The 21,430-nt window shown below is 39.5% G+C and overlaps 2 protein-coding genes across 4 annotated transcripts in view; one reads left to right on the top strand and one right to left on the bottom strand.

Moving 5' to 3' along the window:
* cobl (cordon-bleu WH2 repeat protein) overlaps nt 1-4,364 on the bottom strand; it is a 159,962-nt gene extending 155,598 nt beyond the window's left edge. For 2 of the 3 annotated variants that reach the window (XM_080720937.1, XM_080720940.1), the window contains exons 1-2: nt 4,298-4,363; nt 3,811-3,979 (exon numbers count right to left, since the gene is read on the bottom strand). In XM_080720937.1, the coding sequence (XP_080577063.1) occupies nt 3,811-3,854 (44 nt within the window). In that variant the 5' untranslated portion in view covers nt 3,855-3,979; nt 4,298-4,363. Of the gene's footprint in view, nt 1-3,810; nt 3,980-4,297 lie in introns of all 3 variants that reach the window. The other variant, XM_080720938.1, reaches the window with a different exon arrangement.
* Nucleotides 4,365-12,019: 7,655 nt separating this feature from the next.
* ccr2 (chemokine (C-C motif) receptor 2) lies at nt 12,020-13,745 on the top strand (the record flags this gene model as incomplete). The annotated part of the gene is made up of 2 exons (XM_080742371.1): nt 12,020-12,167; nt 12,832-13,745. 2 exons carry the CDS (start codon nt 12,020-12,022, stop codon nt 13,743-13,745), a joined length of 1,062 nt encoding a protein of 353 aa, XP_080598497.1.
* Nucleotides 13,746-21,430: the final 7,685 nt, after the last annotated feature.

Below are 21,430 nucleotides of genomic sequence, written 5' to 3'. Positions count from 1 at the left end.
TACAAGCTTGCAGCGCGGCCCCTCCACCTTGGGCCCTAGTAACTCAGTCCCACTTTCCCCCCTTGTGACGACCTTGATTGCAGAAATCTGGTTAAGAAGAACCTTTCTTCAGTCCCCCCCCCCCCCCCCTCCCCTCCTTGACTACTTAAAGAAAAGGTCAGAGTGATCAAACCTCAATAGACCCGTTTCTTGTTTACAAACATTGAGACTAAATGCACAGGTGACTGTATCATGTAATCAATTCCCACCAATCCCCAAACCTGTTGTTTTGGGGAGCGCTGGTTTCATTGGCTAATTTTGGTACCGACCTGCGTGCGCATCTAGTTCTTATCAGTGTAACGTGGACCAGAAATGCGTCTATTCAGCTCACCTACGCATTTGTTTGTAGTTAAAACATAAAATAGAAATGCAATAAATAATAATGAAAAGGTTAGACAAGTAGGCCAGTCAATCTAAGCTAAAAAAGGGCCTGACCCAAAAGAAATTGCAATAGTAATGGTTCAAGGTTTTTTATGATCCTTAGGGTCATCCAAATAACATATTAAAAGTTGTGAATTATATATTTAGTGGATCAAGGTGAATTCAGGGGGTTCAAGTTTAGGTCCATTCACTTACTATACAGGAAAAAAAGACCCACCAAAAAATCTTATTTAAGTAGCATGTGTGGGGTCTAACTAGGGGTTTTTCATGATTCTGAATCCATTGCAAGCATTTGTTTTGCACGAAAAACATTCCTTGGGCTAGAAACGGACACTACAAAACTATGGATTAGTGATGAGTCATCACTTTTCTGGGGCCAGCTCCGTTTTGTGGTGTCCGCTTTTAACCTGACGAATGTTTTTTGTGCAAAACAAATGCTTGCAATGGATTCAGGATCATGAAAAACCCCTAGTTAGACCCCTCACATGCTACTTAAAGAAGATTTTTTGGGGGTCTTTTTTTTCCTGTATAGTAAGTGAATGGACTCAAACATGAACCCCCTGAATTTACCTTGATCCACTAAATATATAATTCACAATTTTTAATATGTTATTTGGATGACCCTAAGGATCATAAAAAACCTTGAACCATTACTATTGCAATTTCTTTTGGGTCAAACCTTAGATTGACTAGCCTAAAGAATGAGTAAAGTAAAATACCCTACATATTTTCCCATTTTTTTCCAAAGCTCCACTTTTTTCTGTTCTCACTGCACTCGTTACTGTAAGTACGTTTTATTTGCATTGGCTGCAAATCAACGCGCTTCATTTAAAACACGACAATCATAGTCCGATTAAAGTAGCAAAACTATAGCCTACAGCCTACAACACTAACCTTCCACCCACACATGTAAATAAAGCATTTGAAAACCCCCCGTCCTCCTTCACATCTCACAGCTCTAATGACTCTACTTGTATCGCACCTGTTCTTTAAAACAAATGCTAGGGAAACCTTTTAGCAGTACATTCTACAGTGTGAGGAGGTGATGTGCAGTACAATGGCTGGGGAACAAAGTTACAGACACACATCAAAATCCTAGAATAAGTCTAACAAAGTGGGGAAATATAATGGTATTGATCAATAGAGTTCTATCTTTCTATTTTGTTTCATTGATGACTGAATGAAAAACATTTTGGGAAATAAATATATAATAAATTAATAATTAGTATTAATATCATCTGAATGGTCTAATTAACAATGTGTGTGTGTACAAGATTCAGCTACTAAGAAAGCCAGGTCACTGAGGATGCACCAATTAAGACAACAATGAGCTTCAGAGTGACAGACACAGAGACACAGACAGACACAGAGAGCTAGAGACAGAGAAACAGAGAGAGAGAGAGAGAGGGGGGCAGAGAGAGTGAAGATTGCAGGGGGAGTGTTCAGCAACTGGTGTCTTTAAATAACCAGTATATTTATCATGTGCTGTGCTCTCTTGCATGTTGCAGATAGTATGAAAGCCTCTAAGTAGTGTAGATCTAAGGCTGGTCAGGATAAGTGCGTGGGAAAGAGATGTGACTTTCTGTAGCACTGACATACAGCTGTAGGCCACACTCCAGAGGATAACTTTGGGTCTTGTGTTTACACTTAGGCATGAGATGATTTTGTAACTTCTACATTAATAACATTGGGGGGGAAATAGACAAAGTTGCCATTGTTTTTGTGAGTTCACTTCTCTTGTAGTTTGCCTGCATAGAAGGCAACCAATAGAATAAAATGCATGTCTTGTAAAAACTAAAAAGGGTCACAATATTGGCGGCTTAATGAACTGTATAGGACTATGGACTTTCCATCCAATGTAAACATACAATGATGAACAGATTAAAGAACTGCAGTTCAAGTACAATAAATCCTGTCATTTCCATTGTGTATTGCTAGAGGTTGTATTAAAATATTGTACAGTTAAAGTGTTGTTTCCCCACATACAGTAGCTACTAAGCTACTGTTCCTAAAGTCTACAGTTATCAATCACACATGGGATGAAAATAAAAGAAACAGTGCAAACAAAATGGATGTCATCCCTTGCTGAGTTGTCTCCATGCGGGTACAGAATATGAAGTTAAAAAGCCATCTACACCAGGGTGTCTTTTCATATCAAGGTCCATTATTATTCTGCGTTTTGAGCCAAGGATGATGAGATTTAGCCTCTCAGACACAAAACTTTGAATATTTTGTTATCGTTGGTTAAGATTTTGTCCCACATTTCCATGCTGTATTGATGTGGTATCATAGGAGAGATAACAGGCGTGTGTTGAACAAAATAACAATTCTTCTTATAAATTAAGAAATGTTTAACAATAATTTAACTATTGAGAGTGTAAAATGAAACCAAATAGAGCTGTAAGGGTCCATTTGGTTTCATTTCACACTCTCTACAGTTAAAGATCTATGAGAGTCCATTTGGCTACCAACTCTCCATCATTTAGCTGTGGACCACCTGGAACCCCTCAGGGACCACTGGTGGTCCGCGACCTCCCGGACCACTATTTGAGAACCACTGATCTACACAGTATAAACTCATCATCATTGTTAATGTATCCTTTTGTAACTCTTGAGGTAACATTTGGTTATACACTCTTGTAGATTGAAATGAACACTGGGGATTTTCCTAGCAGCACAATGTGAACCAAGTGATGAGCTAACAGATAATCAAAGAAGACATTCCAAATTCAGTTAGCAGTTGAGCCCCAAAAACAAAACCAAACAAAGGGCACTTTTGTGGAGAGAAGCCACAGTTGTTGTTGTTGTTATTCAACCAGCAAGTCTCTCTAGTAACCGGCCACCCTGTTGGCCAGCTTTATCCTATACTGTTTTTGCTTACTGTGCTTGTAGGCTACTGTTTGTGAATGACAAAACTGAGACTGTGGTTAGGTCAGTGCAGCACATACATGGAGGTTAACCAGGCGTCTGGAATTCTCTCTGTTGTTTGACTCACTGGACAGGAAATATGTTTAAGTGACCACTGCTGTTAATGTTATTTTTGTTGTGTGGACAAATATAGCTAAATAGTGTAGTTGCTCCCACTGTAAAAAATAAATAAAACAAACTGACAAACTCTTAAGTGGATAAATAGCCTGACACTCAGGGAACCAGGTCTGCTGATAAACTGCAGTGCAAGGCATAGATGGGTATTAATTAAAAGTATCACTTGTTTTTCCGTTTCTTAATGTTTTGTGTAGGCTATACATAATAAAGCACATTGAATTGCCTTTTTGTTGAAGTGTGCTATTAAAATAAACCTGCCTTTGAAAATGGTGGTGTTATAGGTTATTAAGCCTGAATAGGTTTTCTGTGACAAAAGTAAAAGTTTAGAGGGAAAACTTGTCTTACCCTATGGGCGGTTTAGTGGCCGTGGAGACTTCACCGTAGTCCATGGAATGAAATGTGGCACTTTGATCACTTTATTGTCCAACTTCAATATCAAAGATAATCTTCCTTCTCCTCCTCCTCCTCCTCTCAAATCCCCCTGGTCTTAAACCCCACGGATATCCATGATCACCTGCGATCAGCATGGGAAAATGGAATCAAATATCTGTAGGACTGCATGGAGTGGAGAGAAAAAATGAGATTTAGTCTAACATAATATATAGCATAACCTAATAAAAATCCAAGAAGTGTGTGCTGCCTGTGTGTGTATGAAGAAGATGACACCGTCACTGGCTGCCTCAACAAAAAAGGATCCACGTAGCGCGTCACCTTAAAATAATAAAACTGACCTAACCCCTCTCAGCAACAACAACATCAATAAATAAACCCCCCCTTTGAATGGAATTCCATGCAGCTATCATGCAGTCTCGCGGCGCCGATGGAAACTTACTTCTGGCCAAAAATATTGCGCCGGCTCATTCATACACACTTGTTGCAGTTGTCACCAAAGGCAAAGCAGCCTTTTATAATCCTTCTTCTCGCTCTGACACACTGACTGACTGGAGCAGTGGAGTGGATGGTCCCGTTGTGCTGCTGCTGGGGCTCAGCCCGCCTTCGTCAGCAGCGGTGGTGGTGTAAAGTAACGCAGTACATTTACTTATAAGTGCTGTATTTATTTATAAGTACAATTGTGAGGTATTTGTACTGGAATGTACTTGTGTAGCCTATTTCCAATTTTAGGCTACTTTTACTACTACTCCACTACATCTCAGAGCAGAGGCAAACAATTGTACTTTTTACTCTACTACATTTATTTAGAAACTTTAGTTAGTTTAATAATTTTACTTTGTAGCTTTGGATTACAACATGCATAGGCTAACCTTAATTTCATCCATTTGAAAATAGCCGATATACAAGCTCACAATGCATTTTTTTAGCTTGTAGATATGCTATTTAAAAATAGATACAAATACAATAGTAACCATAACATAAATTATATTAAATTATAATGAGTAGGCTACTTTATAGGTCTACTTTTGGTACTTGATACCAATACTTTTCTACTTTTACTCAACTAAATTCTGAATTCCGTACTTTTTACTTGTAAAATAGTATTTCTACTTAGCAATATTGCCTTGAGTATAGAGTAGCCTACTTTTCCCACCACTGTTCCATCCTCAGCAGCAAGCAGAAGCAGGAGCTCTCACTGCTGCTCCTAAATAGTTTATATACTTTGTCGTACGCCGGCGTCGCGCGCCGAGAATAGCCGATCTACAAGCTCACAACGCGTCGCGTCCGTGACGCGTTGTGAGCTTGTAGATAAGCTATTCTCACGTCAACAGTGCCGTAGTCAAAAACGACGACAGAACAGAAGCACCAGCTGGCCAGCGAGCAACTGGTGCTCATCTTTGCCAGGTGCGAGCGTTTTAAAACATTTGTATTTTATTTTTGAGGCTTTGAAGGGATAACCTTTTGGGGCAATTTGTGAACTTATAGGACCTATATTATAGGTTGTTGGCAGGTAAAACAAATAGTCTAAATAAATAAAAAAGTTAAAAATACATATTTCATATGTCAAGCATACAACACCCAGAGAGTGGAATCTTTCACACGACCAAAAGAAATATGTTAGAGCCAAATCATTTTTTTAAAATATATAACTCACCTAATATAATAATTATGGAAATTTGGAATTCAAACATTTCTCCCGGCATGCTTTGTAACATGCTTTTGTTCATGGTTAAACCTAAACTCCTCCCTCCTGCACAAGCGTATTAATGCCACAAGAGGTCACTCTACGACAGCTGGGTTGTCAACTGATTGTGAAGTGAACCAGGGTTCACAGTCACACAACAGTTGGGATAGGCCTATGGGCTAAGGTTAGTATTTTGTTTTGTTTTGGTAACACTTGATATGCATCCCATGTCAATAATGCATTATTATTATACTTATAGTCTATAATGCATTATAAGCTGCTTAAAACACTGTATAGCTTAATTAAACTCATAAATGCTTTATTGTTTCTCACTAGAGGTCTGCAAGTGGTCCAAGGGAAAGTGTTTTAAAATATAAAACATAAATAAATTGTACCATTGTTAAATGTACTTAAATATGTTTAAATAATACTTCCAGTAATAATACTTAGTCCATAAAATGTAAGAAAGTATTTGATTTAATATGTGTGGTGTTGGGGGGAAGCTTGAAAATAAATAATAACTAAGTTAAGGGCTTGATATAATTTGATGCAAAATACTTCCCCTTCTTGAGATTTCCCTCCCTTTTCTTTAGAACTATAGACCTCCGACTTCCCAGTAAATGACAACATTGATGCGTCATAGATCATTTAGTGCACTGTTTCTAAACTGATGGTCCAAGGCATAATTACAGTGGTCAATGTCTGTCTCATCTTGGCTATAGTGGTGGACACATAGAGTTATAATAAGAAGGGTGGACAGGGACAGAGTCTAATGCCATTTTCTGGCTCCAACCTTGCCCTGCACATATTTTTCAGGTATGCCAGTATGGAAATACCACTCTCACAGTAATATACAAAAGGTAAAATATTGTTTTTTGCTGATAATTCTGTCTGACAACTCATCCAGAAGTGTTTCATATAATTTTCCTCATCTTGACAGAGTCTGCATGCAATGAGCTGATCCTCTTGAGAAGCTTGAAGTAGGCCTACTATTGGAATTGAATCATACAGTATGCTTCCTCAAATGACCATTGATAATGATGGGAGGGGAGTATCAGGTGCAGTTATCGTAGGCAGAAACATACATGATAATAACTAGTAAGTCCAGTTACCCATATATGGAGACCCCTGCATGATAGTCAACTATGTTATGTCAAAACATGCCCATATATGGGCATTACCAAATATGGGCATTCCCAGATATGTTCTTAATATTGATGAAATTGGGACAGGGATATCCATATATGGGCATAAAACGTATGTTAATTAGTAAAGCCAAGCAGGGCCTTGGCAAGTTAGGGCCTGGGTTTGATGCCTGGGGATCTCCATATATGGGCATAAGGGTACCCTAACAGTTCATCATCTGGGAATGCCCATACTGCATTATGGACATTTTATTTATTTTATCCTTTATCCATATATGCATATATGGACTTAATATTAACGTTTTCAGGGAAGGTAGGGTGTAAATCAGAGTAAAGCAAGCTCTTGGACCAGTTAGGGCCTGGGATTGATGACATCAGAAATCTCCATATATGGGCATAAAAGGGATTTTGTTTCTGGGAATGACCATATATGGACTTTTCATTTTATTTGATCCTTTATTTATTAATAACTAGCCCTTACCCGTCCAAAGATATGAGCTCCAAAATGATGTGCAGTGTGTGGGTTATGGGATGTGCACTGTGCACACAGTATATGAGGGATGGAAAGTAACTTTAACTGGTGCTTGCATGATAATATGTAGGAGCATCAATGTAAGAAATACCCGTTTCGTTTAATGGCTACAGAGATACTGTGTACCGATCTGCATGATTTTTTGACAACATCTGTAACAGGGCCAGACACCCCCCCCGCCTGCGCGCGCGCACACACACACACACACACACACACACACACACACACACACACACACACACACACACACACACACACACACACACACACACAGCTGGTTAAACATGTTGCCTCATGCTAGATGCAGAATAGATAAGCCTCATGCTAGATGCAGAATAGATAGTAGATACACCATAAAAATGCTAATATACAGCATACGATTTGTGAAAGTGACAAACGTACTTCACAGTTATGTCAGGTGTGTTCATATGCTAATGGTGATGCGATTTCAGATCAATTGCTCCAGCCACTGAGGAGAAACGCTGTGACAGACAGACACTCAGACAGACATTTGGAAAATTATATGTTTGATAATATGTTTCCATATACATACAGGTACAATATATTTTATGCCCATACAGGAGATCCCTATCTGAACCATCCACACAGATATGGGTCATGCCTTTGCCATCTGGCCAGTGATATATATATCGATACCATCAGGGATCTTCATGTATGGGCAAGGGGCATAATACCCATATATGGACTTTTACATAGGTGATGTCACCTGTGATACAGAGACAAGCTGCGACATTTCTCATGGTATACTGCTTCATCTATCTATAAATGCGAGAAGTCTCTGTCTGTTTGTAATCCGCGTATATCTCGAGAACCGTTCGTGCCACCGGCTTCAGATTCGGCACGCGCGTTCCCCGCCGCCGCGCGGAGTGCAGTGCCGGGCCTCGACCCGACCCGACTCGCGGTTTTCCGAAACCGGCGCAAAACGTTCGGAATCTCCTTATGCAGAGCTGATTGTTGACATCAGGCTGTTCCGGAGGAAATCGGCGCAAGCGCTGACTCATTGTGACATCATATCATAAAAGGCTCTGAGATCACGTACGCCACATAAGTCAACAAAAAATGCCATGGTTACGTATTCTGATGTTCCTATATGGGCATAAAAATTCGGCACGTGCGTTCCCCGCCGCAGCAGGTAGTGCAGTGCCCGGCCTCGACCCGATCCGATACGCGATTTTCTGGAACCAGCACGAAAGGTTCGGATTCTGATGTCTGACATCAGGGTTTTCCGGAACAGGCACTGTGTGTACATAGATCTCCATTTATGGGCATAAAATGGATGCAGTCAGACAGATACGGATATCTCCATATATATGGGCATAAATGGACACAGCCAAACAGATGGTCAAAGATCTCCATATATGGGCATACATGGACGCAAAAAGACAGATACAGATATCTCCATATATGGGCATAAATGGACACAGACCGACTCGCGGTTTTCCGAAACCGGCGCAAAACGTTCTGAATCTCCTTATGCGGGGCTGATTGTTGACATCAGGCTGTTCCGGAGGAAATCGGCGCAAGCGCTGACTCATTGTGACATCACATCTGAGATCACGTACGCCACATGAGTCAACAAAAAATGCCATGGTTACGTATTCTGATGTTCCTATATGGGCATAAAAGGACACAGGCAAACATATGGTCAAAACGGCTCTTATGACAACAGGTATAATGGGGTTTGCATTAAAGGGTGGGGCATTCATTCCCTATTTCAAATTCGGCACGCGCGTTCCCCGCCGCAGCAGGTAGTGCAGTGCTTGGCCTCGATCCGATCCGATACGCGATTTTCTGAAACCAGCACGAAAGGTTCGGATTCTGATGTCTGACATCAGGGTTTTCCGGAACCGGCACTGTGTCTGCATAGATCTCCATTTATGGGCATAAAATGGATGCAGACAGACAGATACGGATATCTCCATATATATGAGCATAAATGGACACAGGCAAGCAGATGGTCAAAGATCTCCATATATGGGCATAAAATGGATGCAAAAAGACAGATACAGATATCTCCATATATGGGCATAAATGGACACAGGCAAACAGATGGTCAAAACGGGTCCTATGACAACAGGTATAATGGGGTTTGCATTAAAGGGGGAACCAGCACTGTGTCTGCAACACAGTCGGAGGCACAGACAGATACAGAGATCTCCATAATGGGCATAAAGGGACACAGTCAAACAGATACAGAGATCTCCATATATGGGCATGAAATGGATGCAGACAGACAGATACAGATATCTCCATATATGAGCATAAATGGACACAGGCAAACAGATGGTCAATACAGGTCCTACAGAGATCTCCATATATGGGCATAAAATGGACGCAGACAGACAGATAACTCCATATATGGGCATAAATGGACACAGGCAAACAGATGGTCAAAACGGGTCCTACAGAGATCTCCATATATGGACATAAAATGGACGTAGACAGACAGATATCCCCATAATGGGCATAAATGGACACACGCAAACAGATGGTCAAAACAGATCCTATGACAACAGGTATAATGGGATTTGCATTAAAGGGCGGGGCATTCATCCCCTATTTACATTGTTCCCGAGTTGGCCAGGGCGCCGACTAGACGCTCGGCCGCCCGAAGGGCGGCCGAGCTTCTAGTATTAATAATGGTGGTAATAATTATAACGTTAACTTATACTGTATAGCGCCTTTCAAAGAAACCCTTTACATAAAAAAGCCTGGGTGAAAAAGGTCAAAGGAAAATCCAATATGCTTCTCTTTGTAGCAATTTGTGGAAAAGATTTCCTCCTCTTGGACTAGGTATAGCCCAAGGACTAGGTATAGTCCATGATTCTATTTATGTTCAGTTCTTACTTTAAAACACTTACTAACCCCTATAGCTGAGTTCACATAAGGGGCCTATAGCCAATACTAGGCCCCTTCCTTTATTTGCTCTACAAAAATCTCTTTGCCACAAAGTTTGTGGACGTTTTATTTCTGTGCGTCCTAGTTTGCTATCTTAAATCTTGTGTCTCTCAGAAAAACAGGAAACTAGATAAAAAGATAACAAGATACTGTAACTCCTGGTGATGATGCATTACTCATGGTTATGGGGGTGTGCAATCATCTCAGCAGTCACCTACTGTATATCACTGTGGACTGCTTTCTCAGATGTCTATAGAGTGACCCAGGACCGAGTTGAAAAGACTGTGATAGACCAGAGGGCTGGGCTGCATCGGACAGGTGGTCATCATGACAGGTGGGCACACATTCATTTTATCCATGTGTGTTGTGTTTTACTGTATAACATTTTAGTTGTTGTTGTTTTCCATTCATAATCAATGGTGTAGCCCAGGGTTTCCCAAAGTGGGTGCCGTGGCACCCTAGGGTGCCGTGATGCCAGTCCTTCAGGGGTACCACAGAATAATTTGATAATATTTGGAATATCACTACATTAATATCACTTCACTATATATGCTTAGTAAAACAGACCTGATTTGCATTGTACTTGATGAGTTATTTTTCCATCTATACAGCCAGCTCTCACCAAAAATACCTGATCTACAAGCTCACTACGCGTCACGTTTGTGATGCATTGTAAGCTTGTAGATTGGCTATCTTTGGTGCACCTTCCCCTCAGAATAGGCATGCCGGGGTTCAAGTGGCTAAACGTCAAGTATAAAGTAATTTTCAGATATTTCTCTGTGACATTGCCTACCGTATCTCGGGTGGAAAGATGTGCATATTTACGCTGCATAATATAATATAAGATTCTATTAATTAACAGTGTAATTCAAGGGTGCTGTGGATGAAAAAGTTATTTACTGGGGTGCCCTGAGTCAAAAACTTTTGAAAACCCCTGGTGTAGCCTATATAGCTTTGTATTCACATTTGATTGCTGACATAATGTGTTGCTTCTCCTCAATGCTGTAATTTCTGCAGCAATTTCCTAATTGTAGCCCATTTTGCAATGTTGGAAGTGCCATGGGGGGGAATTCAGATGATTCATAAAATGTTTATTATTTGGTGTGTGCAGCCAGTGGTGTCACAAGTTTCCCAGTACTTGAATCAATAAGTCCTGGTCAAATATTATTTAGCTACAAGTGAAAGCTGCTCTTTCAAATGTTTTAAGTAAGTACTAAGTATCAAAAAGTATACGCTTTTAGGACTACAAATTCTTTTCAATATCAATGCAATTCTGTTTTGAAATTTAGATTTTAGATATTTCCCACATGATGAAACGTTGTAAAAATTACAGTAATAAAAAAGAAAAGTGAACATAGCAGATCTATACGTTAACTGATAACAAGACAATGGATTGAATGGAGTGAAAGCCAAGTAGCTACAAATGCAAGTAAAGTATACTCAAAAGTAAATGTACTTCATTTCTGCCACCACTGTGTGTGTGTGTGTGTGTGTGTGTGTGTGTGTGTGTGTGTGTGTGTGTGTGTGTGTGTGTGTGTGTGTGTGTGTGTGTGTGTGTGCGCGTGCATGTGCATGTGCATGTGTACTGTGTACTGTGTACACACATGCAAGTATAGAAACATGTATATACTGTACTAACTGTAGCTATGTGTGTGATCTTTTTAACTAGTCAGTGTTTGCCTGTGTGAACCAGCAGGTGTCACAACAAACCCTGACTTCAGTTCAACCTTTACAATGCATTGAAAACAGTGAGGCATGAGTGCCCTAAACCAGCTTGTAGACGTCTGCATAAAGAGTCCATCAAGCTTGGTGTAACAGAATGAAATCTGTAAATCTTGAAAATGTTGTATTTAAATATGTTATTTTCCTCCCTCAACAGATATGGGTGAGCAAGACAATTCTACGGCAAATTATTATTATGGATATGATGACGGTGATTATGCCCCGTGCAACAATGTCAGCCCAATGGAATTTGGCAAAGTTTTTCTTCCCACTCTTTACAGTTTGGTTTTTATCCTTGGTATCATTGGTAAGTGCTATGTTTGTGTGTGTGTGTGTGTGTGTGTGTGTGTGTGTGTGTGTGTGTGTGTGTGTGTGTGTGTGTGTGTGTGTGTGTGTGTGTGTGTGTGTGTGTGTGCATGCGTGCCTGCTTGCGCATGTCTGCTCACACGCACACACACACACACACACACACACACACACACACACACACATACACGCGTGTGTGCGTGGATGTGCAGGTGTTGTATAAGATCACTTCTTCATTATCCATCTTGTCACACTTCTACTCTAGAGAGTTTATGTTTGTAAGGGGATGTTAGTTGTTTTTAGCTGTTGTCTCTAACGTTGCAAGTCTCTTTTTGGCTGCTGCAACCATGACCTATATCACAAAAACATCTGCCCTTTTCTTCTCTAAGAACTCCACAAAAACCACCCATGTCTATGTGTGTGTGTGTGTGTGTGTGTGTGTGTGTGTGTGTGTGTGTGTGTGTGTGTGTGCGTGCGTGCGTGCGTGCGTGCGTGCATGCGTGTGTGCGCTCTTACAGCAAGCAAGTAGAATAGAGTTCACAAGGAGACTTCCTGTCTTCCTGTACTTTCCAGTGACTAACAGCTAACCTGTGTTTAAACTTCTGAAGAATACAGGTTTAGAGAGATTTACAGTATGTTGTACTTGTTTCTGTGTTGTTTCCAAGGTAACGGCCTGGTGGTGTGTGTCCTCATAGTACACCACAACCAGACCAACCTGACAGACATCTGCCTTTTCAACCTGGCCCTCGCTGACCTCCTGTTTGTCCTCTCAATGCCCTTCTACTCCCACAATGTCGCCGTCGGCCAATGGATCTTTGGAGACTTCATGTGCCGTCTAGTGAATGGCTTCTACAGCATAGGCTTCTACAACAGCGTATTCTCCATGCTCGCCATGACACTGGACCGCTATGCGGTTGTCATGCACACTCATACTGTGGCGCGGCACCGCACAGTGAGGATGGGCCTCATTCTGACGCTGTCCATATGGATGCTGAGCTTTGTCGTTTCCTTACCGACCCTGGTCTTCACAAAGGTGGAAAATGAGGTGGAGGGGTGGAGGTGTGATCTGTACCCTGATAATAATATTTGGAAGGATTATAAAGTCTTGGCGACAAACATCGTGGGCTTCGTGGTTCCTCTGTTGGTCATGGGGTTTTGCTACACAAGGATTATCCCCACTCTGATCAACATGAAGACCGTCAAGAAGCACCGTGTTGTCAAGATGATCATCATCATAGTGGTCGTCTTCTTCTGCTTCTGGACTCCATATAACATTGTACTCTTCCGGAAATTCCTAATATCCCAAAATGAATGGGAGACGGATTGTGACGATCAAGCAAACATGAACTTGTCCATGCAAGTGACAGAGGCCATCGCATTCACTCACTGTTGCCTGAACCCCATCATATATGCCTTTGCGGGTCAGAAGTTCATGCAGAGAGTGTTGAAGCTATTGAGAGTGTGGCTGCCTTGGTGTTTCCCACACCGTCACCGCTCCAGAGATTTTTCAGAAACCATGGCCAGGAAAAGCTCTGTTATGTCCAAGTCAACTTCTGCAACCTCCACTTTCATCATGTAGGTGGATGGCTGTTTGTGGACACTAATGCTTACTAACATTGCACCTCAATGGGATATGTTGTTAGCTGGTAGATATGGTACTATTTTCAGCTCAGGACATTGTCATATGATGTATAAGCAATCAGGGTTAAGAAATATGGCCAACCTACAACAAACCTTTCCAAAACATCTTTCAGTTTCTTTTTAAACCTTAGCTATATTTGTTTTTATGTCAAATAGCAAAACATTATGATCTACAAGCTGGCAAGTTGATGTGTTGTAACTTGTGAGCTTGTTAAATGTGCCATTTTCACAAAATGTTATTTTAAACTTAATGTTCACCTATTATTATTTTTATTATTTTTTTTGCCAAATGTTCACACAGGCCTATGCCCTGAATAGGAACACCATGGTTCATGTAATTAAGTAACCTTAGGTTTAGCCTATAGGGATCCAGGCATTTCACCTTAAGTTTGACTGAAAGTTTTAGGTTTTCATCATGCTATGCACCAACATTTGTGTCCTGAATTAAATCTAACATTTCTGCTTCCTGCCTCTGCAGTTTTATATAAAAAATAAAGAATATGAGCATATTTGTTTCTTGTACTGTATCAGTTTCCAGCTACTTCTATAGTGTGACTAGTGACCACGTGTACGTACGCACACACACACACACACACACACACACACACACACACACACACACACACAACACAAACACACTTCTTTAATACACACAAGATTTTTTTCTTTTGATCAGTTTTCTTTTTTTCTTATTGTTTCTATTTTGTGTCTTTTTACTTTGAAACTGTAGCCTAAATAGTTTTGTTGTCATGTAGATTTTTAGTTTACAGCAACCTTTCGAATGATCCTCATCACATGCTTACTGAAGAGAAAAAAAACAGCAGCGGTAGAATCATAGCATAATAGATGAACCTATAGATGTGTAAAATCAGATGGGGGAAAAAAAGACGAAAGACAAATAAATGGAAGAGCTTTTCTCAGAAAATGACACTTCACTGAAAATGACATTTCCTGCCAGGCATTAAGAGTAAATAAAACTTAAAAAAAAAAAAAGTAAATAAAAGTTATTGCTCGCTGACACTGTACCATATAGCCTACACCATATGTAGGCCTAGTCTATTGGCTATATGCATGGCACAACAGTTAAGAAAGGATGAAATAGGCCTAATTTGAAAACAATTATGATTGTGCAGAGTGTAGTACCATAAGTGGATGCACAGGAAGCTGAAGCACCCCAGCGTGATGTCGTTCTCTCAAGTTCAGACTGTATTAACATTTTGTGTCGTAGCAGTTGAATCAGGGCAGATGGGTGGAGAAAAAGTAGAAGGTATAGACTCGCTGAAAGTATGTGTCTGTATGTTTTTCAATGTTAGAGGTAGGCTTAAGGCTTGTAGAGAGCTTGTGTCAAAGCGGTGCTTCTCCAGTTACATGAAATGACTCATGTTGTCATTTCATATCATTTAACTTGTGAAATTACTTTTGTTGTAAAGAGATACTTATGAGAAAGTTCATTTAAATCATGGCCAGGAAATGGAACAATCAACTGAGCCTCTAATAATTTTTAGAACGTATATATTTTAGGAAAATAAAAAGCTGTTTGATGTAAAAATTGGAACATTTTAGAAACATTAACATTGACCCTTAGGAAGAGGTCACAAGATGTTTGTCTACCATTATTTTCTTTTTTTATCGAAGAGGGAATTAGATCAGATTAAATCCATAACTACATTTAAGGATGTTATAAGGATTCTATGATACAGGCCTGTATCATAGTTATTATGTATCATAGTATCATCTTCACTACTAATTGACAGGCCAGCTCCTGGTGTTGTTTAAGCATGTCATTGATAGACTCTCACACCACTGCTTCTACAGATTCCTCCTTTCACACATACATCGCTGCATTTCTCCCCTACATTCCTAGCTGCTTTCCCTGAACGTATTGTACTTGCACGATGTACAATTAAACAAAACAATAATTTAATGCTATGACGCGAATTACATCATAGTACGTCCATTATAAACCTTCCGGCCGAAACACAGACTTACAAATAGTTCCACGGTGCAGTGTACTTATGAGTGTAGTAGGCCTACTGTGTCCCCTGGTGGCAGGGACAGTGTAGTGCAGACATTATGATCTTTCCCAGTACGGGACAGTAGATTATCTTTCCAAATTCCCAGTACTTTTCCACTGTCTCCAACACAACCAAAACAGCAGCACCTGATTTAAAACCTAAACCCTTATGTTGATCAAATATAGAGCAGTCCTGCCTGAGCGCCTGGAGGGCGCGAAGTCCTAGGAATGGAGCGGCCGCGCAGCGGCCGCGAATTTCTAGTAGTTATTAATACATCCTGTTTAGATTAGTATTTGGCAACTCACCCAGGTTATTGGAGACACAGTTGTTGAGAGACATTGGCAACCGAGAGACAGCTCTGCCAGCCGTGGTGAAAGATTGACCTTGTTCTGAATACGAATTGTGTCACTTGCAATGCAAAATTCATATCCTGTGTGAATGTACTGATGACAAAAACAACAATCGCATTTATAAAAGAAAGAACCGAATAAATAGGAAGAGTGAAGCATTTTCATCAGTGTCTGTCTGGTCCAGAGGGGTGGGCTTTCATAAAAGTTTGGGAATGATCAGCAGGCTGTCCCAAAGAGACTTTTGGGTTGAAAAGGTCACAGGTTAGGGCAAGGTCACAATCAAGGTAGAGGTCAAAACTATATATGTCATATATCAGGAATGGAAAAAAGACATTCATTGTACACCAGCATTGATCAGGCTTCATTTAAGCGTCTGCAACTGGTCCAGAACGCAGCCTCCTTACTAGCATCAAAAATGTGACCACATTACCTCAGTCCTGATGGCCACCCTCCATTGGCTCCCTTTTAAGTAATTTAGCCTACTGCCAGTGCCATTGTCCCACTAGGGCAGGTCATACTCTTTTTTAATTTTGATTAATTTGCGATTTTCTTCTGGAAAAAAGAAATGAAGTTGGGAGGATTAAATAAAGAATTGTTGTTCAAAGTAACATATTGTGGTGTGTAGAACACAAGTCTGAAGACATTTTCCAATTCTGATCAATTTAACGCATAATCTGCAGTTGATTATTGTACATAATTTGTGATATTCTTCTGGAAGAAAGAAATTAAGTTGGGCGGCTTTTATTCCTGTTCAAAGTAACAGATTTTGGTCTGTAGAACACAAATCTGAAGAAATTTATCAATTCTGATAAACCTTGACCTACATACATTTGCAGTTGATTATTGTAAATGTTTTATAAATTTTTGATTAATTCGCTCAGGCCAACTGCAGCAATAGCAACTGCAGTTCTAATTGACAGGAGGGGCGAGTGCCAAAGTGTGGTGGGCTTTCGCGCTTTCGGCCCACAGCGGCAACAATCAAAACAAATTAGGTGTCTATTGTATGTGTTTTTTGGTGGAGAATTCAAATACAGTATATCCATCTAAATGATCTGTCTATACATCTATACATCTATACTGTACCTACCTACCTACCTACCTATCTACCTACCTACCTACCTACCTACCTACCTACCTACCTACCTACCTACCTACCTACCTACCTACCTACCTCTACCTCCCTACCTCCCTACATTATACAATTAATTGTATTCTTAACAAAAATAAAAAAAAGCAAGAAATTACATAAAGAATTCAAGGCTGATGGGGGGCTTATTTCTGACCCCCAAGAAATTGCCAATAATTTCAATACATTATTTTTTCAGAAGTTGGTCCTACTCTGGCCTCAAAGATTCCACCTAGCAACCACAATCCCCTTCAGTTTATGAATTCTCCTATCCTTGATAATATTAATTTCTCAGCTGTTTCAGAAGATGAGGTTCGGAAGACATTAATGGGGCTGAAAGATTCTTCTCCAGGTTGTGACAATATTGACTCTAAATTACTGAAAACTATTCATGAGTATATTGTACATCCTCTAACTCATATTTTCAATCTTTCACTGGAGCAGGGAATAGTTCCCTCTGAACTAAAAATAGCAAAGATTATCCCGATTCACAAAGATGATGACCCAGATTTTCAATCACTATAGACCTATCTCCATTTTACCTGCCATATCAAAAATACTTGAAAAACGTGTTTATCATAGATTAATCGAACATCTTAATAAATACAATATTATACACATCAGTATGGGTTCAGGAAAAAACATTCAACAAATATGCCACTTATACACCTAGTAAATGAAATATATAAAGCTAGAAATAGAACAAAAAACACTATAGGAATCTTTTTTGATTTATCTAAGGCGTTTGACACTGTCAATCACCATATTCTTCTTCTTAAACTGTAAAAAAATAATGCACTTCTCTGGTTCAAGAGTTATCTTCAAGACAGACAGCAGTTTGTATCATACAATGGAACCAATTCTCCTCCTCTTCATATGCTATCCGGAGTCCCCCAAGGATCAACTCTTGGGCCTTTGTTATTTTTGATATATATTAATGACCTTTCAAATGTCTCGGATAAACTGTCGAAAATCTTATTTGCAGATGACACAAGCGTCCTCTACTCTCATAAAGATCCTGACACCATTATAAATGTCCTAAATTAAGAACTTGGTAAGCTGTCCATCTGGTTTCAGTGTAATAAATTATCACTCAACATTAAACAAACAAACTTCATATGTTTTGGCCTTAAACCACATATCTTTGACAAATCATCAAAAATATATATTGATAACATCCCTATAACATCCCTATAACCACACAATAACCACACAATTCCACACAATTCCTTGGTATGATTGACGAGTCACTGTCCTGGAAATCACATATTATGGCTATATCTACTAAAATGGCTAAGAGTATTGGTATACTACGTAAAACCCGTCATTTTGATCAACTCTGAGGTAGCCACTATGTTATATTATACTATGATTTATCTGTACAGTATATTAATTATTGCAATATAGTTTGGGCTAGTACTCATCAGACCAAACTTGAGCCTATATACCGACTTCAGAAACGAGCTCTTAGAACAATAACTTGTGTTCATCCAAGACATTCATCTCAACCTTTGTTTAGTCAATTAGGTGTTCTCAGTGTTTATCAAGTGAACCATCTTCAAATTGGTCTATTTGTTCATGGCTCATTGGGGAAAACCCTTCCCTCATTTTTTCATAATATATTTGGGCGTAATTCTCAGGTCCATAACTATCCAACACGTGGCGCAAATGACCTTAGACCACCAGCAGCCCGTACGTCTCAAACTCAGTTTAAGGATTCAGAGGGTCTAAAATATACAATTCTCTGCCATCATATCTATGGGAGCTGTCTTCTCATCTATTTAAGAAGGCTCTTAAATCTCTTCTTTTAACCAGTATATATACTTTCCATTTGGTCTGCTAAATGAACCTGGGTCTATTCATTATTTTCCTTAGAGGTTGATCTTTTGTGTGTCTTAGACTGTGTATTGTTGAAATGATTTTGCTTCATTTCTGTTGTTCTTTTTACTCTGTTTTCTCTTTTTTGTTAATCAATCTGTAGGACATGTCTATTGTTTTATTCATAATGGATACATTCTACCTTGATGTAATTTTACTGTTTGAATGTAAATATTTTTGGAGAATGCCACTTCTCAAGCTCCCGGAGGGTTTTTAGGCATCTCCTTCACATTTGTCAAAATCTTTGTAAAAGTAGTTTAAACATTTTTGTAAGTGAAATAAACAAACAAACAAACAAACAAACAATACCTACCTACCCACGGTACCTACCTACCTCTACCTCCCTACCTCCCTCCCTACCTACCTACCTACCTACCTACCTACCTACCTACCTACCTACCTACCTGGACACACAACAACAGACTCTTCTTAGGCTACAAGAGGGCCTGTTGATTGGCCAAAGAGGAGAACAATAGAACCATCTCTCCACCAATAACAACAACCTAACCTAACTCACTTTTTTAGGTTCAGTCAACATTGATACAAAATATACAATTGTTGTGTTATTTGTTCCTTGACCTAGTGGAAATTTTGCGTGTGCAAAATGTCATGGAAATCGCAAGCTGCGTCCTTTATTTGAGGCATTTTATTCCAAACGTCCAATCCTGCAAACTTTGGAAGCCAATTAGGATATGAAATATCTGACACACACACACACACACACACACACACACACACACACACACACACACACACACACACACACACACACACACACACACACACACACACACACACACACACACACCATTATTTTGTTCCATTATTTAATTACTGAATCAACAGGTAAGTAGCTCTGACCATGGTCCTGCAATTCTTAAGAAGGATGGTTTCATTTTCACATCATTTGAATGCTGACTGGTAGGGAAAACATACCAAAAATGGTTCTTAAGATTTACACAAATATTAGATCCATACACAGTAAATTAGATATGTTGTGAAGTTATAACTCAACATTCAAAAGAACATTTTTGCCAACAATATTCCAACTCATTCTCAGAGATGGACAGTATTTGAAATACAAAATATTTCAAAATACAAAAAAGTATTTCAAATACGTTTTTCAAATACATCTATTTCAAATACTGCCCATCTCTGCATTCTGATAAAATGTTATAATATCTGTGAAGGTGACAAAAGAAAATGACATCATCCAATTATAAGCTTGTGTTATTTTCCAAAAGTGCACATCATTTTGAAAAACAATAATTCCACCAGACAAATAATTCTTTTCAAGGTGTTTAGCATCACACCCTACTCCTTCCTCACCACGTTTCAGGAAACCACAGTGACACGTTTCAACAGGTCCAATACAACCATGCAAAGAATGAGTGCACTTTAACCCGAATGAGATGCACAAGATTATTTGATGCAAAAAGCAAGTACTGTGCTAAGTGTGCTTGTCACCCAAAGGAAGAGGATACAACCAAGGGAGCAGCAGCTGTGACAGAAACACTGGTAAATACACACATATTTCACAATTTAGTTGATATGCTATCAACCAGATTTGTCACTTTCTCTCTCTCTCTCTCTCTCTCTCTCTCTCTCTCTCTCTCTCTCTCTCTCACACACACACACACACACACACACACACACACACACACACACACACACACACACACACACACACACACACACACACACACACGTGCACCCACATACACACACTGTGCTCCCATGGTTAATCAGTCAGCCACAGGAAATGAGGGGTCGCTATACAGATCATATACAGTATAGCAGGTGGTTTGAGTGTAACTGTAATGGTGTGCATTTGTGAGATGTGGTTGAGAGAGTTTCCATGAATGTCACTATCAGAAAATCCTGTCAGCATGAGAGATAGATAGTTAAGAGGGTAATAATGTAATAACACTTTAGATTACAGCCCGCTAATTATGTTGTAATTATTTCACAATTACAGTGGTGCTTACCGCTCCAATTAACAGCTCACAACGCTAACTGTGAACAAGACAAGCAAAGCTTCATTTTATAGCCCATGTAATTTGTAATAAATACAAATAGATTAATAATAGTAATAATAATAAAATAATAATACACTTTACTTGTATAGCACCTATATCAAAGCAAAGTTACAGGGCTTCACAACAGCACCATATAAACAGAATCCAATAAAATAAGAGTATGAATACAAATAAAATAAAGTACATAATTTATTAAAATTATAAAAGAAGCAGCT

The sequence above is a fragment of the Nannobrachium achirus genome, assembly GCF_963921795.1.
Source record: "Nannobrachium achirus genome assembly, chromosome: 2".
In the NCBI taxonomy this organism is placed as follows: domain Eukaryota; kingdom Metazoa; phylum Chordata; class Actinopteri; order Myctophiformes; family Myctophidae; genus Nannobrachium; species Nannobrachium achirus.
The sequence above is the reverse complement of the archived record's forward strand: the minus strand, read 5'-3'. Positions and strand labels throughout refer to the sequence as shown.